The sequence below is a fragment of the Scyliorhinus torazame genome, chromosome 1, assembly GCF_047496885.1.
Source record: "Scyliorhinus torazame isolate Kashiwa2021f chromosome 1, sScyTor2.1, whole genome shotgun sequence".
Classification (NCBI taxonomy): Eukaryota; Metazoa; Chordata; class Chondrichthyes; order Carcharhiniformes; family Scyliorhinidae; genus Scyliorhinus; species Scyliorhinus torazame.
In genome coordinates this window covers 334,983,065-335,010,154 of record NC_092707.1, presented here as the reverse complement: position 1 = coordinate 335,010,154, position 27,090 = coordinate 334,983,065, and the positions used below count along the sequence as shown (strand labels likewise).

Here is a 27,090-nt window from a genome sequence, read left to right as displayed (position 1 = left end):
AGGGAGTTCCAGGATTTTGACCCAGCGACAGTGAAGGAATGGCAATATACTTCCAAGTCAGGATGGTGAGTGACTTGGAAGGGAACCTCCAGGTGGTGGTGTTCCCATGTGCCTGCTGCCCTTGTCCTCCTTCTAGATCGTAGCAGTCGTGGGTTTGGAAGGTGCTGCCTACAGAGCCTTGGTGAGTTCTTGCACTGCATCTTGTAGATGGTACAAACTGTTGCTACTGTTCGTCAGTGGTGAACGGAGTGAATGTTTGCGGAAAGGGTGCCAATTAAGTGGACTGCTTTGTCCTGGATGGTGACAAGTTTCTTGGGTGTTGTTGGAGGTGCATTTAATAATAAATCTAGTAGTGAACCTTGAAATATCAGTCATAATTCAAATAATTCACCACGGGTTAACACAATTTGTTTTCCAGTCTGTTGAGAGCATGTACACACCATAGCAATGTAATTAATGCCTGGTGTCAAGTCATGCAAAACTTGTCCTCCAATTTGCAGTCTTTCTTTCAGTAAAAACCATTTCAATAGCAGCCCCTATTTTAGGGCAACTTAAGCATGCATAAGCCTGCACAAAGATGTAATTTATACATCAGATTTTACATAGATAGTCTGACTAATCATTAAAAATGTCATGTGTCTCTGATCTCACTCAGCCAGTCCATGTAAGAAAGGGGTGAGGGAGGACTCGGACCAACATTTCCTTAAAACGGAATGTTTGGATGCAAGAGGTAAGATTTAAAAATATCCACTATGAAGTCAATGACAGATAGATTATTTAAGGTCCCTTAAAAGTTAAGAAATATTAACATCATGAAAGTAGTTACCATGTGGATATTACCAGTTAATTCAGTGAAAAGGCTCTGGGTTTCTTCCATCAATTTCTCAAAAATACAACTAAAGGGAAGAATCTCTAATATATGTTGGTTCTATTTTTAACCTACAATTTTAAAGAAATAACTAAGGGACTGACCTGAGATTCTCAGCCACCAGAGTTGAGATGTCAATTGACCTCATTAATGAGCCAACTTACACCCATGTACCAGAGGCCACTGCAATTTAGTGGTATCTCAAGGCTTAAACTAGATCCTGGCAGTTTTCCCAAGCCCTTAGGCAGCTGTCCTGTAAATTCTATCAAATTCTGTGGGGTTGACAGGGGTGGAGGTCCCACCCATCAAGAGCTGCCAGCCAATTAATGGTCTTTACCAGTGGGAGCAATGGCTGCTGACAGCAATGCACCCACCAGAGGCCCACGAAAAGGCCTGAAAAACCAGAACAAAGGTGAGTGAGGGCCATATGGGGGTCACGGGGTGGGGATTGTGGGAGTTGGGAGTAGGGGGTGGTGACTTTCCACCCTTCCTGATGCCAGATCCTTTGATCGACCCACCCTCCCGCCACGCTTCATTTTGGGGCGATTCGTAAATCTGATAGGATTTACCGGACAGCTGCCTAAGGGCTTGGGAAGTCTGCCAGGATCTAGTTTAAGCCTTGAGGGAGGCCGCTGGTACATTGGGTGTAAATTGGCTCATTAATGAGTCCAGTTGACACCTCAACTCTGGTGGCTGAGAATCTCAGGTCAGACCCTCCCACCCTCTGCCTTAATTGCAGGCAGTGCTCCTGCCACCAGAAGACTGGCGCGATGCCGCTCTTGTAATTAACTGGGCCTAGCCTCCATGTTTCCCTCCATGACAGGGTGCATTCAATCCAGCCCTAAGAATGTTTGAATAATTTGCAGGTAATGTGAATATCTTTTATTTGTTTTAAAGGTTCTATAATACCTATTGTTGAAGAGAAAACAGGAATACTACAATCAAATACTAAATTCTACAATGAATTGTGGTTCATTATAATCATGGCGATTCTTGGGTTGCTGTTTGTGGCTATATTCTTGGCCATCCTCCTACAAAAGGCAATAAATAAACAACCGCACAAACGAGAGAGGCCTCCTTTAATTCCACTGCAGAAGAGGACTAATTTGCCCAATGAATCTTTCATGGTAAGTTTTTGGTAATCTTATGTGATTTTCAGCCATAAATTCTGAAGATACAGGCGGTTGGGATTCTCTTTTCTCACTGGTAGTACACCCCCGCCCGTGGGGTGGCTTCAATGGGAAATCCCATTGACAAGCAGCAGGAAGAGAGAATCCTGGCGCCAGCAAACGGTGGGAAATATGCACCTGGGAGAACAGGGAATCCCGTCCGCAATGTAGTAAGCACAGCTAGAGTTCCACTTCATGGGCGTCATTCTCCGCCCCCCCAGAGGGTCGGAGAATGGCCGTTGGCCGCCGTGAATCCCGCCCCCGCCCCCGCCGAAGTCTCCGAAGGGAGAAAAGTCGGTGGGGCGTTAATGGCGCCGCTGCCGCGGAGAATGTCACGGGTCTGCGCAAGGCAGCCGATTTTCGGCCTGCCGATATTCTCCCTTCCGGATGGGCCGAAGTCCCGTCGACGTGATGACCGTTCACGTCGACGTGAATCAAACCTCCTTTTCATCGGCGTGACCCGGTGCTCCAGGCTCACGCCGACCAGCGTGGAGGTGAGTGACGGCCTGGAGGGTTGGCTCTGGGCAGGCAATGGCGTGGCCGCAGTCTGAATGCGTGAGGAGAGGTGTGTCTCGGGTTGTGTGTGTGTGTGTGCGCGGGGGGGGGCTGGTTAGAGTAGGCTGGGCTCCGGGGGAGTGCCGGGAGGGGGTCCGTGCCGGGGTGGAGGTTGGGGGTTGGGGGGGGTCCGTGCTGGGGTGGAGGTTGGGGGGGGGTCCGTGCTGGGGTGGAGGTTGGGGGGGGGTCCGTGCTGCGGTGGAGGTTGGGGGGGGTCCGTGCCGTGCCGGGGTGGGGGTTGGGGGGAGTCCGTGCTGGGGTGGAGGTTGGGGGGGGGGGTCCGTGCCGTGCCGGGGTGGAGGTTGGGGGTTGGGGGGAGTCCGTGCTGGGGTGGAGGTTGGGGGTTGGGGGGGGGTCCGTGCTGGGGTGGAAGTTGGAGGGGGGTCCGTGCTGGGGTGGAGGTTGGGGGGGGTCCATGCTGTGCCGGGGTGGAGGTTTGGGGGGGGGGGGGCCCGTGCTGTGGCGGAGGTTGGGGGGGGGTCCGTGCTGGGGTGGAGGTTGGGGGAGGTCCGTGCCGTGCCGGGGTGGAGGTTGGGGGTTGGGGGGGGGTCCATGCTGGGGTGGAGGTTCGGGGGGGTCCGTGTTGGGGTGGAGGTTGGGGGGGGGTCCGTGCCGTGCCGGGGTGGAAGTTGGGGGTTGGGGGGGGGGGGTCCGTGCTGGGGTGGAGGTTGGGGGTGGGGTGCGTGCTGGGGTGGAGGTTGGGGGGGGGGGGGCTCCGTGCCGTGCCGGGGTGGAGGTTGGGGGGGGTCCGTGCCGTGCCGGGGTGGAGGTTGGGGGTTGGGGGGGGGGGGGGTCCGTGCTGGGGTGGAGGTTGGGGGGGGGTCCGTGCCGTGCCGGGGTGGAGGTTGGGGGGGGTCCGTGCCATGCCGGGGTGGAGGTTGGGCGTTGGGGGGGGGGGGGGGTCCGTGCTGGGGTGGAGGTTGGGGGGGGGTCCGTGCTGGTGTGGAGGTTGGGGGGGTCCGTGCCGGGGTGGAGGTTGGGGGTTGGGGGGGGTCCGTGCTGGGGTGGAGGTTGGGGGGGGGGTCCGTGCCGAGGAGGGGGATGCGAGGGCAAGTGAGTTGGTCCACCTGGCCAGGTGCCAGCCTCCAACAGTTGGACCCATGCGGTCCATGCCACCTGGCTGAGGGGAGGAGGGGATATGGGCAATGATGACATGTCGTCGTTCCCCTCCCCCCCACCAGGCCATCATGTTTTCAGATCATCCAGCGATGTTGGCCGCCGTGGTGGCAGCCGCTCATGTCTATGTTGCCCTGGATGAGGAGGAGGAGGAGGAGGAGGAGCGTGCCAGAGAGGCGGCGCAGGCTGCCGCAGAGGGGCAGGCGGCAGCCGCCCAGGCTGGAGGGACACCTGACAGACAGGATGAGGAGGGGGAGGAGGACGTCGCGGCCCCACGGCAACGGAGGCACCCGAGGGCGCCCCGTGTGTACCGGCCCCGGCAGTCATACCAGGACCTCACGGACCGGGAATGCAGGAGGAGACTCCGGATGAGCCGGGAAACCGTGGCACACATCTGCCACCTGCTGGCACACCTGTCACCGCGTGGCACTGGCGGGGGACACCCTCTCCCCGTGTCCGTCAAGGTTACGGTGGCCCTGAACTTTTATGCAACGGGGTCATTCCAGGCACCGAGTGGGGACCTGTCCGGCATATCGCAGACATCGGTGCATCGGTGCATCCGGGCAGTGACAGATGCCCTATATGCCATGGCGCACCGCTACATCCGCTTCCCCGTGGACCGGGCCAGCCAAGATGCCCGGGCCGTGGGCTTCTCTGCCGTTGCCGGGTTCCCCATGGTCCAGGGCGCGATCGATGGGATGCACGTCGCCGTGCGGCCACCTGCAGATAACAGGGCCGTGTTCACTAATAGGAAGGGGACCTATTCGATGAACGTACAGGTGGTCTGCGACCACCGCATGATGATCCTGCACGTCTGCGCCCGTCACCCAGGCAGTGTACACGACTCATTCGTGTTGTCGCGGTCATCCATCCCCGGCATGTACGAGGGACGCCATCCCCGGCTGAGGGGCTGGTTGCTGGGCGACAGGGGCTACCCATTGCGATCGTGGCTGATGACGCCTATACGGAGGCCACGCAATGAGGCGGAGGACCGCTACAATGATGCCCATGTAGCGACAAGGGGAGTGATCGAGAGGTGCTTTGGCGTGCTGAAGATGCGTTTCAGGTGCCTGGACCTCTCTGGGGGCGCCCTCCAGTATCGGTCAGATAGGGTCGGCCGCATCATTGTGGTGTGCTGCGTCCTGCACAACATAGCCCAACAGAGGGGCGATGTGCCGCAGGCAGAGGAGGGTGGAGTGGAGGAGCAGCAGGAAGAGGCCCAGTCCTCCCCAGATGAGGGGGATGGGGGCAATGGTCAGGGCAGATGGGGTAGACACAGGCGGGTGGCTGTCCACTGTTACCGGCTGGCCCAGCGGGCACGGGACAGGCTGATAGACGCCCGCTCGCTTCACTGACTAGATGGGCGTGGGAATCGGGTAGTATGGCCACAGACCGCACACCATGGCAACAGTCGACCACCCACACCCCCCACCCACCCAGCACCCTCACCCCCCCTCCCCAACCCCCCCTCCCCCCCATTGCCGATCCACCTGCGGCACAACGGGCCGGGCTCACACAGTTGCGGGTGGACGCGTGTCTATCGCAGGCCATGGAGGATGATGACAACCCGCCCTGCGATGAGCTCCTGGCTCTACATCGTTGGACTATGTCTGACCCATGGCCACAGTACCACCATCCACCCGGACCATCCCTGCATGCGGCTGTGACACTGCAGCGCACGGTCCCATCCTCTGCCCGGGGGATGTTGATTGCGGCCCAGGGGGAAGGGGGCAGACTCACCTGGGGCTGAGGTAAGACCACCCCTCACACACACACTTGCGCTCAACGTACATGACACCCCCGCACACTTTGGACAGAGCACAAAGGCAGCTTCTGTAGGTGTAACATTGACTTTAATAAACAAAGGAGTTCATGCACGTGCCCTAGCCCCTAAAACTCATCTGTGCCCTGCACCCGTGCCAACTTACTCAGTGTCTAATTGTTTGGCCTTACGGGCCCTTTGACTACGTCTTCGTGGTTCCCCAGACGGTACAGCAGAACTGGAGGTGGACTCCTGTGATTCCTGCCCTCTGACACTGGATCCCTTTGGCGGCCGTTTCCTGGGGCGTCCTGGCCTAGATGGGCCAGGCTGCGGCCCGGGCGACTGGGATGGCGAGCTGCCAGCCTGTCCTGCCCGTTGCCCACCCGATGCACCTGGGACGGAAGGGGGGGGAGTCCGAGGTGTCGCAGTGTACCGGGACCTCCCCTACAGAGGGAGCCGGGACGGACCACACCACCCTCTCCTCCCTCGGGGTGCCCGATGGCCCCCAGGCCTCTACATGGGTGGGGGATGCGAACGGACTGGCCATCCGACGCCCCCCCGACATCTGGCGCTGCCAGTCCTGGAGGCCCGTGCTGGTATCGACAGGGGTCTGCAGGTTTGCAGCCATGGAGCCCAGGGGGTTGGCAAACCCTGTCTGTGACAGTGCGACGCCGGCTCGCACATGGCCACTGGGGCCGATGCCCTCAGCGATGGCCTGCAGAGACTGGGCCATGGCCTGCTGAGACTGGGCCATGGCCTGCAGAGACTGGGCTATGGCGTTGAGCGCCTCTGCCATCTGGCGCTGGCACTGGCTCATGGCCTCCTGTGAGAGGGCAGCCATTTCCTGGGCCACAGACGCCGCCTGCACGGAAGGCCCCAGGCCTCGCAAACCGTTCCCCATGTCTGACACCGTCGCACCCATTGCCTCCACTGCGGACGCCACCCGTGCGGTGTCGGCCTGGGTGGCACGCATGACCGGCACCACTCCCAGCTCCTGGACGCGGGTGGACTCCTCCACCTGCGACCGCAGCCGCCGCAAGCCGCCCGTCACCCTCTTCGCTCGTCTCCGGGTCGATGGTTGCATTGGATCTATGTGTGGGTGTGGTAACTGCAGGAACCCGGGATCCATCTGGGCGGCAGATGTTCGCTTGGGCTGGGCTGCCCTCCGACCGCCCGGTCCCTCTGCTGCTCCTACCTCCACCTGCTGTACCGGGACGGCTGTGTTGTGCGCACCAGTGAGTGTACCAGACGCCTCATCACTAAAGTGCCCAACCGTGGTGAGTGTTTCTGCGATGGTGGAGGGTGTTGGTGACAGCAGTGGCGTTGTGTCCCACTCTGAGTCCATGGCAATTTGGGGTGCGGGTTCGTCTCCACCCATCCACTCTGAGTCACTGTCCGGTATTTCGTCTTCCTGGGTAGGGGTGTCCCGGGTAGGGGTGTCCCGGGTAGTGGTATACTGGGTAGTGGTGTCCTGGGTAGTGGTGTCCTGGGTAGTGGTGTCCTGGCTCGGATGTGACGGGGGCCTGTGGCTGCCCCCCTCGTCGCTGGGTGGTGGCTCCCGCACGTGACGGGGGTGTCGTCTCCCTGTTGCTCCAGGTCTCTCCGTCTCCCGTGGTGTGCGAGGGGCATCCTGCGGGCGTCGCATGCTGGAGGGTGCGGGTCTCTCCGTCTCCTGTGGTCTCCGAGGGGCATCTTGCGGGCGTCGCATGCTGGAGGGTGCGGGTCTCTCCGTCTCCTGTGGTCTCCGAGGGGTATCCTGCGGGCGGTCTGCATCTGCGGGGATGGGTGCCTGGACGTTTGGTCCTGCGATACACAATGAAGCATGCATGGTTAGACATCAGGCAGTGATCAGGTGATACGGGGGAGGGGGATATAGGGGAGGGGGGATTATGGGGACGGGCTGTCGGTGGCTCACTCGCTAGTACGCCCCCGACCTCTGCATCAGCAACCTCCCGGTCCTCAGGTCCGCCAGCCAGTTCCAGGGCCCTTTCCTCGTGTACGGTCAGTGGCCTCTCATCAGCGGGCCCTCCTCCAGTCCTCACATGCTCCCTATTGTTGTGTGCGCGCTTCTCCTGTGGGGGGGTGGGCAGGGGTAAAAGGCAACAGTGTTAGGCAGGTATATGAATGCACGCCATCGGTTGCGCGTGCATTGCAGAGGTTAAGGTTAGGGCTGGATTCACTTGGGGATATGGGGGACATGGGGGAGGGGGGGATATGGGGGAGGGGGGATATGGGGGGATAGGGGGGGATGTGGGGGATGTGGGGGAGGGGGGGATATGGGGGAGGGGGGAATATGGGGGAGGGGGGAATATGGGGGAGGGGGGATATGGGGGAGGGGGGGATATGGGGGGATATGGGGGAGGGGGGATATGGGGGAGGCTCACCCTGCCTGCTCTGACGAGGTCGTTCACCTTCTTGTGGCACTGGGTGCCTGTCTGTGGTGTCAGGGCCACAGCGGTGACGGCCTCTGCCACTTCCCTCCACAGACGCCGGCTGTGGCGTGGGGCAACTCTGCGGCCGTGCCCGGGATACAGGGCGTCCCTCCTCTGCTCCACCGCGTCCAGGAGCGCCTCCACATCGCGTGACTCGAACCTCGGGGCTGAGCGACAGCCAGCCATCCAGTCGGGTGTTGCGGTCGGGTGGGTGGGAGCAGCGCGGCCTTATGAGCCATCACGCCGTGCAGCACGTATGATGCTGCACGGCGTGAACCACTGCGCAAGCGCGGATCCCGTTACGTCGCTGCTAGCCCATTTCGGGCCGGAGACTATCGACCCATTTTTCCGACGTGACGCAAGTCGGATTTGCGCCGTTTTTTGCGCCGATCGGCGGACTTTCCGCCGATAACGGAGAATTTCGCCCCATGTCTCCAAGTGATCACTTCTAAATATACATTATTCTGTAATGGTTGGAATGTTCACTTGCTATTTTTTCTTCAAATTTTGCCTTATCTGAACCTTACTGACGTCAGCTAGAGTACAGTACCTTGGCTGCTTGTCCAAATGTTTGTCTTTGACTTCAGCTTTGACAAGAGGTGCCAGCAGGCAATCCCATCATGGGAGCGGTGCATTACATTAAAGCTCTGCGCCCTGTACTCCTCTAATGTCTGCAAATGTACATTTTCCAGTCGAGGTCACTGGATAGCAATCAAGAATAGGAACTGACTCTTTCTCTTAATAGCCCTGGGCCAGTTCCACTTGTAGCACCCTACAGTTACCTCAGCTGAGATTAGGTAGTTCAACATAAACCTGGACTCAAACATGTGTCCAGTGGCACACCAGGCAATGTTTTTACAAACTCTGTGTTAGATTTGCAATTTTACATTTGGTAACATTCTTAAATGAACAAAAGAAAAGCAAGGTTTGCCCAAGGTCAAGAAATCACAAACAATTATTATTGAAGAACAGAAAATCTTGGCCCAAAGGAAAACAAAAAGTGAAATTCTCTTTAAAGATAATGGAGATGAATTTGCTCAGAGCTTCTCCCACTCCTCCAATATAACTTATGCAAAATATCACAGAAAGCCTCTTTTGAAGAGCAAAAGGATTTCTGCCACCTTACTGCCAAAGGTTTGGAAGCAGATGGAGGGAGATTTTGAGAAAATTCCCCCCAGTGTATTACTTTCTTTCTCTAGGAATTAGAAACATTTACCTTGAGTTTGTCATCATACTCTTTAATAATGCAGACTTCTGGCAGAGCTTGTATCTTATGTTTGAACTGTTGTTCACACATTTATCTTAAATCTTGAAGAAATGTACCAACTGCAAAGCTCAATTAAGAGTAACACAGTCAAGATCCAACTATTGTTAAGGATAACATTTAAGACAGCCCCAATCTACTGCTTTACTGTATTTTCTTCCTTGACAATATTATCATTTTCCATGGCAAGTTTTATTGTGATCGCTTTGCATGCGAGATCCATGGATCCTTTCAACTATCCTACCTAGATTGACTTTTTACCTAAACTCTGTTCACACTTTTATTTCAACAAAATTTTCTTTTCTTCCTCTCTCCATTTATTCTGTGATGGTTCCTGGTCAAGAAAAACTCTAAATCTGATAATGCCAGTAACCTGTATTCCAATGTCACAACATTGCATGCACCTCTTGTATCCACCCCACAAGTGGAACAAGGGCCCACAGATAGGGTAAGTCTCCCTTTTTTTAAATTGAGAAAGCAGTGCCAGAGGTAAGTGTGATCCTTTCCAAAAGTAAAGCTTTCAGTTTTGTTCACAATGTATTTTTTTATTTTTCACCACTGCAAATTGCACATAGCAACACAAGGATAGAGGGAGGGACAAAATTATTTATTACTCTTCTCCCCTTCTGTATCATGGAATCAAGTGCATTTAAACAATATGTAAAAATAACAAGATTGCTAGTGTTGCCAAAGTTTTTAGAGTCTGATTGGTTTGATGCTGATAAATGCCTCACTCATGGAATTATCATCTCATCCTACAATAATCATGTGGGAAAAAAATCAAGTTATCTCTCTTCATGTGGTATGCGCTTTAAGAATTCAAGGTTTTATATCCATGGAAAATTCTCTTGCCGTAGTTCACATTTACTGACAGCATCATCTTCTCGCAGAATCATAAAATAGTTGCAACATAGAAGGAAGTACTTTGGCCTATCATGTCTCTTCCAGACCTCTGAAAGAACAACTCAGCTTGTCCCACACCCTGCCGTTCCTCGGAGCCTGTAATTATTTTCTCTTCAGCTAATTATTCAATTCACTTTTGAAAGCCATGATTGAATCTGCCTCCAGCACACGCGCAGGCGGTGCATTCCAGATCCGAACCGTTTGCTGAGTTCGAATATTTTTCCAATTCTTTTGTCATTGACCTCAAATTGGTGTCCTCAGTTCTCGTTCCTTCCACCAATTGGGACAGTTTCTCCCTATCTACTCTGTCCAGATCATTCACGATTTTGATCTCATGTTACATGTATGTATTGTAGCTGTTAAACTCTTCTTCTCTCCTTAGTTTGATGCTATTGCGACACCCTCTGATGCTTCAAGTTCTGTCACACTTAAAAGTTATACAATGTGTTTTGAGGTATGCTTAAGAGTTTGTGGCCTGCAGTGTGACAATGCAATGGAGCCTGATTAGCTGAATTGACCGCATGATTTTGTCCTGAATGCAGTGCATGCAGAGTTTACAGCCTCAGCAATAAAGAGGCATTGTCATTGTAGAAAAGTGTTTGCCAATTTTTGAAGAATGTAATCAAAATGACTAGATCATCCATGTTTCCTCCACAAGCAAAAATTAAGTTTTATAAAGAATTACTAAAGAAGATCACATGTAGATCACCCTGATTCAATTATTGTGGATATGAGACAGTTCAGTGCAATTATTGCAATGATACAAAACACACATATGGATCATGCATTGGATCAAGACTATTATTTGAAGTCAATACATTTTGTGTATAATGTAATAATCCAGTTGAGAACATGGGCCGGGATTCTCCCCTACCCGGCGGGGCGGGGGGGTCCCAGCGGGATGGAGTGGCAGGAACCACTCCGGCGTCGGGCCGCCCCAAAGGTGCAGATTTCTCCGCACCTTTAGGGAAGGGCTAGCCCCGCGTCGGAGTGGTTGGCGTGCTGCCGGCTGGCGGGAAAGGCCTTTGGCGCCACGCCAGCTGGGGCCAAAGGGACCTCGCTGGTCGGCGGACGGCCGTGCATGCGCGGGAGCGTCGGCGGCTGCTGACGTCATCCGCGCGCATGCGCAGGTGGGGGGGTCACTTCCGCATCGGCCATCGCAGAGGCAATGGCCGAGGCGGAAGGAAAAGAGTACCCCCACGGCACAGGCCCGCCCGCGGATCGGTGGGCCCCGATCGCGGGCCAGGCCACCGTGGGGGCACCCCCGGGGCCAGATCGCCCCGTGCCCCCCCCAGGGCCCCAGAGCCCGCCTGCGCCACCAGTCCCGCCGGGAAGGGGGGTGGTTTGATTCACGCCGGCGGGACTGGCATGACAGCAGTAGGACTTCGGCCCATCGCAGGCCGGAGAATCGCCGGGGGGGGGGGGCGCCGACCGGCGAGGCACAATTCCTGCCCCCACCGAATTTTCGGTGCAGAGAATTCGGCGGCCAGCGAGGGCGGGATTCACGCCGCCCCCCCTGGCGATTCTCCGACCCAGCGGGGGTCGGAGAATCCCACCCCCCCTGATGTTTATCAGGCAGACTGCTGGTTTAGCACACTGGGCTAAATCGCTGGCTTTTAATGCAGACCAAGGCAGGCTAGCAGCGTGGTTCGATTCCCGTACCAGCCTCCCCGAACAGGTGCCGGAATGTGGCGACTAGGGGCTTTTCACAGTAACTTCATTTGAAGCCTACTTGTGACAATAAGCGATTTTCATTTTTCATTTCATTTCATGGTTCTATGAGAGGAAATCATGTTTGACTAATTTATTGGAGTTCTTTGAAGAAGTAACTTGTGCTGTGAATAAAGGGGAACCGGTGGATATACTCTATTTATAGTATGTATTTCCAGAAGGCATTTATTAAGGTGCCAGATTAACGGCTATTGCAAAAAATAAAAACTTTGGGGATTACATATTAACATGGTAGACGATTGGCTGACTAACAGGAAACAGAGAGCAGGCACAAATAGATCATTTTCTGGTTGGCAAGGGGTGATGAGTGGTGTGTCACAGGAATCATGCTGAGGCCTCAGCTTTTTACAATTTATAAAAATGACTTGGATGAAGGAATCAAAGGGTATGGTTGCTAAATTTGTTGATGACACAAAGAGATTAAGAAATAAGTTGCAAAGAGGAAATACAGAGGCTATAAAGGGATATAGATAATTTAAATGAGTGGGCAAAGATCTGGAAAATGTGAAATAATAAAAAAGGAGCATATTATTGAAATGGTGAGAGATTTCAGAGTTCTGAGATGCAGCGGGTTCAGGGTGTTCTAGTGCATGAATCACAAAAGGTTAATATGCAGGTACAGCAAATAATTAGGAAAGCCAATAAAATGTTATCGTTTATTGTGAGGGGAGTTATGTTTCAATTATACAGTGCTTTGGTGAGAGCGCACCTGAAATGCTATGTATAGTATTGGTCTTTTTATTTAAGAAATACTGTAATTGCATTAGAAGCAGTAAGTGTGTTCGTGTGTTACTCAGTTCCACATTAATATCTAGGCAGCAGCATTGGTTGGGTAGATATATTGAACAATAGAGCAGATTTGGTATGGTCTACTCCAGCTCCTATTTCCTATCTTCTTTTGTAGCACTCTCACCTGAGCCAAAGATTGTGAGTTTAATCTCTAAACACTTAAATATAGAGCAGGACTTTCAATCCTGAGATGAATAGTACAAGTTGGGAAAAGCGCCCCATTGACTTGATTTTCATTCCAGAGGAAAGGCCGACTCATTGCCCTCAGATGCAGATCGTACGTGTCTGCCAAGGGTGCCGAGTGCCAAGGTGGTCTGTTTAAAAGGCAGGCCTCGGTTCTCTGGGACATTGTCCCTGTTCTTTTGTGAACTGTTAGGCCCCCTAGCCGTCACCCATCACCCTCCCCCCATGCTCCATCCTTGCCAACCCATGCCCTCCAGCCACCCCCAAAGCCCCCATACCAACTTAATACCAGTTCATGCCACCATCCACTAACATGTGCACTTACACTATCCATGCAAACTCGCCCAGTACCAACCATTGGTAAACCTCAGGAGCCATATTGAGATGAAATTAAATATAGGTCTAAATATTTGTTACAAACAAATAAATACTCTCATTCATGAAAACTCATTCAAAACATTAAAATCCCATTAAGCACTTCATCCCTGACAATAACAAAACATATATTTGATTCATAATCCCATATCAAAGACAGCTAATCTTTTCATAATCTCTTTGAGCTGTCAATCAAAAGTGAATTTACAAGCCCTCTGCTCAGATAATTGTAAATTGTGGAAAGCAGTCAAATATTAGTAATGATAGCCCTAGGAATGTTTTTTTAATGAATTTAATTAAATAAATTTTAATTAAATAATTTCACAGCATGACAGGTCTACAAATCCTAATCCCTGCAGGAGACTTTACACCTCCTCCATAAATTCTTGACTCCCGCACTACGCGATAAACCCTTTGCTGCAGCAATAATGATGCCTGTTGAACTCAGCACTGGGTTCAAATAACCCAGCTGAGTTCGGGTTTCCCACATATGTCAATCACACCCTGCTCCCAAGCAAAAATGGGATCTGTCGAAAATGGGAATAGGACTTCCCATTTGGGTCCCATCCACCATTTTAAAAGGTCCACAATGTCATTGCAACTCCGTGAACATCTGGCTCATAATCTGGGCAGAGAAGTAGCAAGGGAATGCTATCATGTCAATAGAACCAAGACCTGGGGTGTGAATCAACCATCGCATTGTGCCAAGCACAGATCTGGGCGCTCCAGATCTGTGGGGCTGGTTTAGCACAGGGCTAAATCACTGGCTTTAAAGAAGACCAAGGCACGCCAGCAGCATGGTTCAATTCTCGCACCAGCCTCCCTGAACAGGCGCCGGAATGTGGCGACTAGGGGCTTTTCACAGTAACTTCATTTGAAGCCTACTTGTGACAATAAGCAATTTTCATTCATTTCAGATAAATAGTGGGAAATGCCAAAATCAAGATTTGTGCCAGAGCATTGCAAGCCTTTAGCATTCTCTTCCTCAAACGGCGGTGGAAACAGTCTCTAAATATTTTTAAGGCAGATGTAAGCAGACCCTTGATAAGAAAGGGGAGAAACGTTTTCAGGAATAGGCGGGAATGAGGATTCGGAAGTCCTGCTCTATATTTAAGAGATTGAACTCATAATCTTGGGCTCAGATAAGACTGCTACAAAAGAACATAAGAAATAGGAGCTGGAGTAGACCATTCGCGCAAACCAGTTTGCAATTTACCCAGCCCGCTCCCGATGGCAAATTTTGATCTCACCCAAAAATGGTGAGCATATCGTTAACCCTCATTTGCATTAATTTCTATCTCATTAGTGAGATTGAAGTTGAATGCAGCGGCCTTCCGGGAATTAAACAACTCCCCAGCGAGAAATCACATGGGCATTGTTTAATACTCTTTTTTAAAAGTTGAAGCTGGTGTAATGGCATCTGAGGGGAAGTGAGGAAATGAGTAGCCATCTCCATTTTCCGGCATGCAGCTCAAGGTCACCAGAGTTGCTGGCCCAGTGCTCGGAGGTGGGGGAAGTTGAGTCTGGTTGGGGTGTGGAAGCGTTCAAGGTCAGAGGTTGCCCGAGGCCAGGGGGGTGGGGGCGGGAGTGACTTTGCATCTGTGAGGTCTTCAAGCCATCTTTAAATATTGTGGAGACCAATCACCGGGGCAGCCACAGCTGCAGCCTGTCTGTCCTACCTAAACTTCCAGGACAGAGGCCTGCTCTTGGTTCTATCCTAAAAGTCACTTTAATACCCAATGACTGTGAGCAGCCTCTAGCTTCACAGCTGAAGGCTATTGCAAATGAGGCATTGGTCTTGTTAGCTGTGAGAGCACTTCACACACCTCAACTCTCATATAGCTTCTTGAGGGACATGTGCCATATCTCAGAGGATGATTAGTGCATAGCATTCAATGAAACTTTGAAGCCTGAACACTGTGCCTGACCTCCAGAACATCAGCGCCATAGACGCAGCTGCCAACAATCAAACACTAAGGAGCTGGGCTTCAGCACTGGGGATCTTCTTGCAACCAAAGGGTAAGTGTGTGGACCAGGCAAGGGCACCTGAGCATGGTCTGCCTAATGTTCCCAGCAGAGGCCTGAGTACTCCTAATGTGGCTGGGCGTGAGTGTGTAGAGCATTATTTGTGAGCACAACTGACTTGCTGGATGGCACTCTGAGAGAAGGCCGGACACCTAAGGATGTGGAAGCTTGGGGAATTTGAGGGTCCCAGGATGGAAGCCATAACTGATTGTTGATCTATCTCCTCCTCCAATTCCTTACTGACAACAAAATGGATGGTGGTGTCGGTCCCGCAGCGGCAGCAGTGATGATGCAAGCTGGAGGCAGCACCCCACGTGCAGGAGGCCGCTGCACGCCCTGAAAACCTGGCCACCCAACAAGCCGAGGAGGAACCCAGAGGGGGAGGCCAGCAATGGCTCAAGGTGTACAGGCATCACTGGTCTTTCGATGAGATGATGGACAGCATGTGCCGCAGGAGACTCCGTCTCAAGAAAGAGACAGTGCAGCACATGTGCCATGTCCTCACGGACTTGGCACCCCATGGAGGAGGAGTACACCCTCTGCCAGTAACTGTGAAGGTCACCGCAGCCATGAACCTTTATGCAACCGACTCATTCCAGGGCTCGAGCAGGGATCTATGTAGCATTTCACAAGCTATGGCCTACAGGTGCATCCGGGAGGTCACGGATGCCCTATATGCTTGGGACTCCAACTTTGAGCTGGACCAGGCCCACCAAGATCCCTTTATTAACAGGAAGGGGTTCCACTCCCTGAATTTCATATTGTGTGCGATCACCGCCTCCATATTGTGCACGTGTGTGCTTGCTAACCCGGGGCCTGCAAGACAGCTACTTCTAGAGGTATTCAAAATCCCCAGCGTCTTTGAAGACCAGGATGAAGGGTTGGCTCTTTGGGGGAATAAGGGGTACCTGCTGAGGTACTGGATGATGACGCCGGTGCGGTAGCCTGAGAGGGAGACCTGATATAACAAGGCTAATGCTTCCACCCATGCTGTCATTGAGTGGTGCATTAGACTGCTCAAAATGCAGTTCAAATGGCTGGACTGCTCTGGTGGTGCCGTGCCTTCAGTAACCCCCCCCCCGAAAGTCTCCCACTTTGTGGTGGTCTTCTGTGCCCTCTACAACCTGGCATAGGAGCGGGGCGACATGTTGATATCCTTGCTTAACAAGAATATGACTGTTGAAAGCTCCAATCATCCTAACATGCACAGACTGTAGTGTAGAGAGTTCCAAAAAAGAGTGCTTTTAGTTTTTCTATATCTATCTTATGTAACTTTTAACATTTTGAACACCCCAATCAAATCAACCCCAATCAAATCAATCCTTAATCATCTATTCTTAAAAGGAATACTAGTCATGTTTATGAACCTGTCCACATAGCTTAACAATCCATGCTCTGGCATCATGAGGGTGAATCCATGCTGCACCCATTCTGGGGCCAATGTCACCGCCCTGCGGTGTGATGTATGCCCAGAATTAAACACAGTGCTCCAGAAGGCGACTAAACAATCCTTTATGCAATCAAAGCACAACTTCATTCTTTTTGTATTCCAATCCCTTTTGGACAAAGGTCAACATTCCAATAGACTTTCTTCTTGGTTTTCGTGCCTGTACACTGATTTTTTTTAAAGGATTTGTGTACATGGACACTCAAATCTCTTTGTTCCTTTACTGTCCTTATTTTCACATCGTTTAGAAAATTCACAGATTTGTCCTTCTTGGATCTAGAGTGGGTGGTGACCTCACACCTACCCACGTTGAAATCCATCCGCCCAATAGTTTTGCTCATCCATTTAATCTGCCTATGATCCTTTGCAGCTTTCTGCACAGCATGTTGTTCTTCTTCTCCTTGTGTCAAGCAGCATCTTCAACAGTGTCCCTCAGTGTCAGCCTGAATATTTTGCCCAAGTCTCTGAAGATGGACTTGAACCTCCAACATTTTCGCTCAGAGATGTGGTTACTGCCAACATCGCTGACACTTAAGAAAATCAGCTCCAATGTATAAACCTTTGACTGCAATGACAGCAAATAGTTGCAGGTGGGTGATACCTGGAGGTTAGTCGGGACCTTGATTGAAGAAATGTCACCAAATTCGATCAGCTAATCTTTGAATTAGTCAAAGATATCCACAACCCGAGAGCAGCTGCAATGCGCAGCAAGTCAACAAGACAGCAAACACTCTGACAATCATCAACAGCTGGTGATGATTAGTGGTAAATGAAAATACCTGAAATAATATCCTTGTGTCCTGACTGGAAATCAAGAGAGGTTGAAGCCTTGGTATATTTCCACAACTGTCTGACTACCTGATAACACTTTCATTATTATTTTTTAATCTGAGATAGAAATGTTTAGCTTGGTATGTGTTCTTCTGTACATTACACAGGTGTCTGCTGCAGGTGAACAGCTTTTTTGTCACCGAATAAACATTACATACATTTTCTGACTGGTCGGTGTAACCAGTGTAAACTGGTTGCAAGCATGCACAGCAATCAATTACATCAGACCTCTGCCACCTTAATGCCCCACTTAATTTTCTGTTCCTTCATGTGGCATCAGAAGGGCCCACCAATTTATAAATTGCAATATTTAAATGATGTAATTATATGTCGAATTTCCAAAAGTTTTCACCATAATTACATTGACTCATAAACTGGCCCACTAAAATGGATTACTCGTGATTTCGAGGGCCTGTGTTGTTATAAAGTGAAATGAAATAACTCAGCTATGAAGATCTGTTGCTGTACTTCAAGGCCTTTTTAGCACTTTTGTTGACTTTTAATCCTTTTAACCAGATCAGCACTCATTGCTTAGAAGGCATTTTGCCAACTCGTAGTGTGGTATTTTGAAATTGTTTACTATATTGAGACAAGATGTTAATGAAGTTAATTTGTTCTTTCATTGCGTATTATGGAGGAGAAACAGAGGGATTCCGGGCTGTTTAAGCTGTAAAATGGCCAGACTGCATCCACTCAGCGATATTTAAAGCTGGAATTGTGGGCAAAAAAACATGAGGAAGGCAGTAACAGAGTTGTGTCTCCTGCTGCAAGGACATCTGCAGCTAGTATGTGGCATACATGTGATACTACTAATGGTAGTAACAGTCAACTGTGCCCTCAGCTTCTCTGCCTCCACTTTTTTCAGATATACTGCATTGCAGTTCTGTGGGTAGGATACCCTGAGCTGACAAACAAGGCCACCTCCTCTCTGACAATTCATACTGCACCATCCCTATTTGTCAATCATCAACCACGTGTGTTGTGCTGCTCCATCCCTTGACCAGAGACAGCTTTGCAACTCTACCAGGCACGAGCCACTGGATGATGCCAGGCATTTCTTTCAACCTATAAGATATATATTTTTTTAAATTTAGAGTGCAATTATTTTTTCTCCAATTAAGGGGCAATTTAGTGTGGCCAATCCACCTAATCTGCACATCTATGGGTGTGGGGGTGAGACCCACACAGACATGGGGAGAATGTGCAAACTCCACACGGACAGTGACCCAGGGCCGGGATTCGAACCGGGTCCTCAGCGCCGCAGTCCCAGTGCTAACCACTGCGCCACATGCCGCCCCTAAAAGATATTTTTCAAAGGCTGAAAATATATAAATAATATAAGGCTTTAGAAAGGTTGGCAACAACAATTTGCTCCTCTAAGCATGTTAGTAACCTTGAACTTGTCACACTTAATTTTGTCACCCCTAGTCATGAACTCTTAAAATCTATCAGACTTTTTTTTGCCTCAAATTGATGGACAAGCAACAGGGGAATGTATTGTTTAATGTACTTGCTATAAGAAATTCTAATCCCATCCCCTCAAACTGATCTAATTGCTTGATACTGATGAGAGCATTTAGAAGTAAATGAGGGAATTGTCAATTCCAATACCTGTGTGACAACCCGATGAAGCAGAACATTTCCCCCTTTGTAGAACGTACCTGATTTACATTGCATTGAAATCTAGATCTAACTGATAAGCTAGTCTCCAATAGTTGTAAATACTTAGCACTAATTAGTAGACAATAATGATGTGTGAGAATGCAGTGATTTGGTGTGCTCTTCATCACATAATACTAACATTGTGCTATAAATTTGGTAAAGTTTATTTGTAGTGGAAATTAAGCCATGTTCAACTCCACTCCACTCCAAGTTCAAAACTAATGCATGTAGTTCCTCAATTGGTGGCATCACATTACTAATATCTAATGCCAATTACTGATAGTAATTATTAATAATTGTCTTGACTCTTAAGGGACTATCAGACACAAAAATCACAGGTTGCGGATCTCACGTCAGTAATTCCAACATCTCAGTGCTATGTGTGCCAAGCCAGAGTCAGCTGAGTCACGCCTATTCTCAAACTTCCCTGCACCGCAGCATCAGTCAGCTGATTGATATCCACGACAGAAAATCTCTCATTGAAGACTCAGTTTGGGACTCCCTTGGACAAGGTCGTGACAGTGGAATGGTAATTAAATCATAAACATGTTCAGCTAGTGTCAAATGGCCTGCCTCTGCTCCTATTTCGTATGTTCGTATTAAATTTACAAAGCACTTAGGGGATGAAATTGGTCAGCATTGCAATATAGAATAACAGAAACACCAGACAATTTTATATCGAGTCAATTCTCTTTTCCATCAAAGTCACTAAAAAAGAAAATTGACATGGTGTCAAAGGGGTAGTGATTTGGTATTGGCCTATTTTGCATTAGCCATTACCTCGTTTCACTCCTTTATTTCCTTGAGAAATTGTGATGAAAATGGGACTTCCTTTGAAATCATTGGCTTAAGTCCATTTAAGAGTAGAGCTTTATCAGTCTGGAATCAAGTATAAACCATAATTATTCATGAAGTGATTTATTAGGTATAAAAAGAAAGAAATCTAATTCTAGAAAATTGTAATGAAAACTAAGAATGCTAGCAACAGACTCTGCTTCCTCTTGTGGGGAAGAACATGACCAGAGATCAGCAATATAAAGGCCCAAATCTTCCAGTCACTGGATAACCAGGGACTGGTCGTACCACACAAGATGCATGTTGCGATCCTCAACACAATGTCCTCGTGGGAATTACCCAGGAAGTGTGACCTTCCAACAGGACATTCCTTGCTGCCAAGGACCCTCCCAAAAAAATCTGAGTTGGAGACTTCATACCATTCCACTTAGATACATGGACAGTTACCCAGGAAATGAGACAGAAATATCCTAGTCTCATTCCCCCCCCCCCCCCTCCCTCTCCCAGCAATTCTTCTCCCCAAGCCCTGGACCCAATCTCACTAGCCCCCATCACCCAACTCCACAGCCGGATCGGATCCTTCATCGGACGTCTTTTCAACCTATGTAGGTAAGTGGGTAGTTTTCTGTTTGATCAGAATCAGACACGAGGGTTCCCAGCTTCATGCCAAGATCTTCCAGAAATCCCAAAACAAATTCAAAAGAAATGTGTTAAAGAGGAGTGAGGATTTGTAATTTGCTACTATAGGGAGTGACTGAAGAGTAGATACATCAACGGCAGAGCTAGACAAACAGATGAGGGAGCAGGGAACCGAAGGGTACAATGATAGATTTTGTTTAGGAAAGATGGGAGGAGGCTCAAAAGGAGTATAAATTACAGTATGGACTGGTTGGGTTGAATGGCCTGTTTCTGGGCCGTATATTCTATGTAATCCATGGCTTGTTTCTGTGCTGCATATTCTATGTATTCCAATGTATGTACACAATGATCCATCAATGTCTTAATATAGAAAAAAATGGTTTCACTAAACGATTGAGTTCGATGTGCATCAAACCATACAATATGTCTAAGTGAAAGTCTAATCCCGTACAAGCATTTGTGGTTGTTGCAAATGGATGATGCTTATCTAATGTGATTTTTATTTCTCCTCCAGTACCCAGATGATGAAGACCTATTGGAATCAATTAAAGGCTTTAGTTCAGTTACAAAAGAGCACACAATATTCACAGACACCCAGTTGTAAGAAGAATAATCACAGGAGATATTGGAGTTTCAGTCGCTTTAAAGTACTGTTTAATGCATATTTGTTTCTAGGTCACATTATATGTGTTGAAAAATAAATGAGCGTATTTAGAAAATCAAAGATAATCAGTCTATGGTTACAATTGTCAGTATCCTGTCGCATTTGCTTTTGAGTTGCTTTTACTCAATTTTCATTTTAGGGAACATCTCGATAAGTTCAAGTCACAGTCCATAATAGTATTGTCCAGCAGAGGGCCCCCATGTTAGTAGCAGTTCGTGCTGAATATATTACTCAACCTTGCCCGAAGTAAATTATAGGTTTTGATAAAATGTAATATAAGTAAGTTCATACATTCCCCAAATTCAAACTATAATCTATGAACAAATTCATCATTGTACAAACTAGCTCAGTCACCTTTTGCACATTTTTTGATATGGTGCCAGAGAACTGGAAGATTATAAATGTTATATACCTGTTTAAAAAAGAGGGTGGTAAAATCCAGCAGCTGCAGACCAGTCAGCCTAACGTTGTTGGTGGGAAAACATTTCGAGACAGTAACCTTGGATGAAATTAATTGGCATTTGGAAAGGTATGAGGCAAATTGTGTTTGATTAACTTGGTCAATATCCCTAATGAAATAATGGCGAAGGCTTATGATGATAGTGCTGTTGATGTGTATACGAACATTCAAAAGGTGTTTGACAAAGTACCACATAATAGACTCGTTAGCGGAATTAAAGTTCATGATATTGAAGGGACAGTGGCAACATGGATAGAAAATTGCGATGGAACAGAAAATAGATAGTGGTGAACGGTTGATTATTAGACTGGAATCCTTTAATAGGATAGTAACAGATTTCAGGAGGGCATTGTTGGTGAAATGACAAGCAAATGACAGATTAAATTTAATGCAGAGACGTGTTTGGAGGAAGATTGAGGACAAGCAGTACAAATTAAATGGTACCATTTTGAAGGGGGTGCAGGAGCCTGGGGTAGATGTACACAGATCTTAAAAAGGTGGTAGGATAAATTATGAAGGCCATTTGAAAAATACATGTGGGATTCTTAGCTTTATAATTAGAAGCATGCAATGCAAGAGCAATGAGGTTGTGTTTACTCACTGGATAGGCTCCAATTAGAGTATTGTGGCTTATTTTGGTCAAGACACTTTAGGATTGGCATCGTTAAGGTATTTGAAAGAGGACAGAGGAGTTTTACTAGAATGTACCAGGAATGTGGAACTTCAGTTACATGGAGAGACTAGCTAGAGAAGCTAGGGTTGCTCTCCCAGAGCAAAAAAGGTTAAGAGGATATTTGGGTATTCAAAATCATCAATAGTAAATAAGCCTCGTCTCTTCACACGGGGATTCTGATCAAACCAACTTCTGGCTGGTTGTTAACACAAAAATAGTCTTTCCTTCTACTTGGCACATCAGCAGCCATTGTTGATCTTCTGCCCCAAGTGTCTTTCTGAGACAGTAGGATTTTGTCCAGTAAGCCCCCCTTTGACGTCAGAAGGTGTGAAAACTGGCATCTGAGTTTCAACCCAGTCCTCTGTCCCTATGACAACCAAATCACATGGACCATTTTCTGGGCAGACTTCAGTAAATTAACCCCCCATCCCACCCCCCAATTCTGGGACATTCTGTTTTATCTTAAAAAGAGACAGTTTAAAATACAATTGCCACGAATAGCTTAGATTTAAGCTGCGCATGCTATTATTTTATCCAAGGTTGAAAATTAAGAGGAAATAGCTAGGTTGAGATGGATCAGTGCTGGATTCATATAATTGATATTTACAGTAGGCAGGAAGGTCTAGAGTCAGGACCACAAAGAATCATGTAAAAGTCCACAGCTACCTGTTTATGGTGGGGTTCTGGAAACAGCGAATACGCTGGGAAGGGAAAAGTGAAAACAGAGCTGGGAACCTCTTTATAATGTCTATCTGTCATGTAATCATTTGCTGTATATCTTTTAATTCATCCCACCATGAAAGAAAGCCACAGTGATTGAACTTTAATGGAGTAGTCTCTTTGTAAAGCAGTTATGCTAACAATCTGAAATTTATCACTAAAATAAAAATAGATAATGCTGGATGGATGTGCTGTTGCTCTGTTTACTTGCTATAAATATGGCGGTTAATAAGGTCGCCTTTCTTAATCCTAATCATGAGTATACTTTCAGAGTCGCCAGGTATCTCTCGATACCGCCACAAGGTTCAACCCGAATACCGATCAAAGCCAATACACCAATTACTTAGTTCAAAGTCAATACTACTTTATTTACACACAGTATGATTTACTCATGCACAATAACACTACAAGCTAAACTATCTCTATCACTCACACCTATACTTAACTTCGGGTGTCCAATTAGGTCAGAGGAACAATGGCCGTTGTTCGGATCTGAGGCTGTTGGGTTCAAAGAGGTAACAGGAGTACAGCTAAGGTTGTTCATCTGGTAGCGAGCGTTGACCTTGAACTTACTTGCTTCTGGTGATGCTGGTGGAAGGGTCTCTCCGCTTGAGAGCCGAATCCAAGAGAGCTGAACCTTTGGCGGGCTTCTTATACTTGGAGGGGCTTTGCAAGCTTTTAGGCAGGCCTTAAACTTGGTCCCAATTAATTGGACAGCTTCTTGACCATTGTTATCGATCTAAACCAATAAAGGGGCGGGTGCCTTGATGGCTGGACGTGTCCTAGGTGGCCATTGGTCTTGCTTTGTTTGTGTCTTTTGGTTGGGATAGTGGCGCCGGAATGTCTGAGACAGTATCGGCTACCTGAGCATTAGTCCTTTGTTCCTCGGAGATGGGCCATCAATATGTAAATCGACCCAGAGTTTCGATTCCGTCTGCAAACTGCCTTCCAAATATACATTCAGGCTCTGTGCCTGCTTGTTGCTTTGCATTGTCCATATTTCCCTATAGGCTCTGCGAGTGTCCATTTTATATACTGAAAGTAGCCATCCCAGATGGCTACAATGCTCAGCAGGTTGAAAAATGCTGGTAACATTTTGGGTGGATCTTTCATCAGTGTTGTAAAGGATAAACCTCACAATTGTACAAGTTGTTGCCAGTGGTGACTGCTAAATATTTGTTCAAATACTGCTATTAATGTTGCTGTATACACATTAATTAAAACACATTCAGACTATTCAAAGATGATGAACACAAAACAAACCTTTTAAACAAAATAATAGCTTCTGGATTCTGTCATCATATATGCTTCTATTTCATAAGATAAATAATTTTACTTTAGTTTGTCAGATCTACTGTCTGCAAATTTGAAATGTGAAACTTGAACACGTTGAAAGTCTCAGAACCTGTAAATCGCATTTACCTGCAAGTCTACTTACTCTGCAGCTTATTGACATTAATGTTGGAACTTTTTTGCATTAAAATACTTCAGAACAGAGAACAATAGCCTCATCAAATGAGAAAACTCTGAATGGTTTACAAAGAAAATCAGGTCACCGTACCCATCAGAATGGTATTGATGAGCAAGCAATACGAGCAAAGAAAGAAGCTGACAAATGCTGTGTATGAATAATTTGTAAGGAGAGGCATGGGTATTATAAAGTCCCTATAGACTGAAGTTTAAATGAACTAGAATTGCTCATGCAATAACTGGCAAAGAGTTTTTTTGCTTAATCAAGACACTTCTACTCCCAGACCTCTGCTGCGCCAGGTTACTGAAACTGGACCTGCAGTTAGTTATTCAGACAACCTACAAATGCCATTCCCTTGTGCGGGCTTGAAGATATCCATACCTCACAGAATACTTTCACAAATTGCAGCCAATACATAACAAAATTAAGTATTGTGCACTGTTTTGAAAAGGGAATAAGGTGAATTTATTGACACACATGCAAAGATGGTGAGACCACAGTGCAATGTATTTAACATTGGACCAACATTGTGTCAATTAATGATAAATGTCAGGCCCATGTTAGGCCAGTTTCTGGACAGCTTGCCAAAAGGAAAGGGAACGATTATGAATGCAAGTAGTCATTAAACGGCTATCGCTAGCACTTAAAGGGATGCTGCAACTTAAAGGTGCCCATGTTTAACACTCCAAGGCACCCTCCACAGACGATAGAGTATTCCTGATAGCCAGGATCAGTGCTTCATGTAGGGCCCATTTACCAGGAGAAATAATCACCTTTTCCACATTTAATGCAGGCCCATGCCCATTTCTCAACACAATTGTATAATTCTTTCATTGCTGATCATGCATGCTAATAATCGTGCAGAACACAGATTCAAGCTGGAATGTACATGCCATGTACACTCATGGTTTCAAAGGAATCCATCCACCTTCAAATGGTTGTAAAACAACTAATCTGCATACTTACTTTTTTTTAAAAAATAATTTTTATTAGGGTTTTCTCAAAATATCAACAACAGAATGAAAAAGAAACGCAATAGAATTAAATACAGAACAAAGTAAAACAACCCCCGTGCCCCCCTCCCCCTATACATAAATAATAAATTAACACCCCGAGTTAACACAAAGCAAACATAGCAAATATATTCACCCCCTCAGATCCCCCAGGGTAAATAAACAAAAATAAAATAGAACCCCCCCCCCCCGGGTTGCTGCTGCTGCTGACCATTGTTTACCGTTCTGCCAGGGAGTCCAAGACGGTTGCCACCGCCTAAAGAACCCTTGTACCGATCCCCTTAAGGCGAATTTCACCCTCTCCAATTTAATAACCCCCGCCATATCGTTGATCCAGGATTCCACGCTTGGGGGCCTCGCATTTCTCCACTGAAGAAGAATCCTCCGCCGGGCTACCAGGGACGCAAAGGCCAGAATACCGGCCTCTTTCGCCTCCTGCACTCCCGGACCCCTGCAACCCCAAATATTGCGAGCCCCCAGACCCTGGATCCTACCACCCCCGACACCGTCCTCGCCAAGCCCTTCCAAAATTCCTCCAGTGCTGGGCATGCCCAGAACATATGGTTGTGATTCACTGGGCTCCCTGAGCACCTACCACACCTGTCCTCACCCCCAAAAAACCGGCTCATCCTTGTCCCGGTCACGTGTGCCCTGTGCAGCACCTTATACTTTATGAGGCTGAGCCTCGCGCACGAAGAGGAAGAGTTCACCCTCCCTAGGGCATCTGCCCACGTAACCTCTTCAATCTCCTCTCCTAACTCCTCCTCCCACTTACCTTTCAACTCCACCACCGAGGCCTCCTCCTCCTTCTGCATCACCTGGTAAGTTTCCGAGATCATCCCCACTCCAACCCCCCCCCCCCGAGAGCACCCTGTCCTGTACTGTGTGTGGCAGCAGCTGCGGGAATTCCACCACTTGCCGCCTGGCAAACGCCCATATCTGTAAATATCTGAAGGTGTTCCCCGGGGGGAGCCCATACTTCTCCTCCAGTTCACCCAGGCTCGCAAACTTCCCGTCTACAAACAGGTCCCCCAACCTTCTTATCCCTGCCCTGTGCCACCCCGAAAACCCTCCATCTATTCTCCCTGGGACAAACTGGTGGTTCCCCCGTATTGGGGTCCACACCGAGGCCCCAACTTCCCTCCTTTGCCGCCTCCACTGCCCCCAGATTTTGAGCGTAGCCGCTACTACCAGGCTCGTGGTATACCTCATCGGAGGCAGCGGGGCCGTTGCCAGCGCCTCCAGGCTCGTACCCTCACAAGACGCCGTCTCCAGCCTCTTCCATGCAGCCCCCTCGCCCTCCATTACCCACTTAAGCACCATTGCCGTATTGGCGGCCCAGTAGTACCCACAGAGGTTGAGCAGTGCCAGCAACCCCCCCCCCCCCCCCCCGCCCCCCCCCCCCCCCCCCATCCCTACTCCGTTCCAGGAACATCCTTCTCACCCTCGGAGTCCCTCGCGCCCGCACAAACCCCGTTATGCTCCTGTTGACCGGCCTCAAGAAGGCCTTCGGGATAAACATGGGGAGGCACTGGAACAGGAA

The 27,090-nt window shown here is 48.7% G+C and overlaps 1 protein-coding gene across 1 annotated transcript in view; it reads left to right on the top strand.

The window, feature by feature from the left end:
- The window catches only part of ush2a (Usher syndrome 2A (autosomal recessive, mild)), a 1,730,413-nt gene extending 1,707,169 nt beyond the window's left edge, over positions 1-23,244 (top strand). The window contains exons 72-74 of the mRNA XM_072506478.1: positions 1,766-1,995; positions 19,426-19,641; positions 21,061-23,244. Of these exons, the coding sequence (XP_072362579.1) occupies positions 1,766-1,995; positions 19,426-19,641; positions 21,061-21,150 (536 nt within the window). The 3' untranslated portion in view covers positions 21,151-23,244. The remainder of the gene's footprint in view (positions 1-1,765; positions 1,996-19,425; positions 19,642-21,060) is intronic.
- Positions 23,245-27,090: the final 3,846 nt, after the last annotated feature.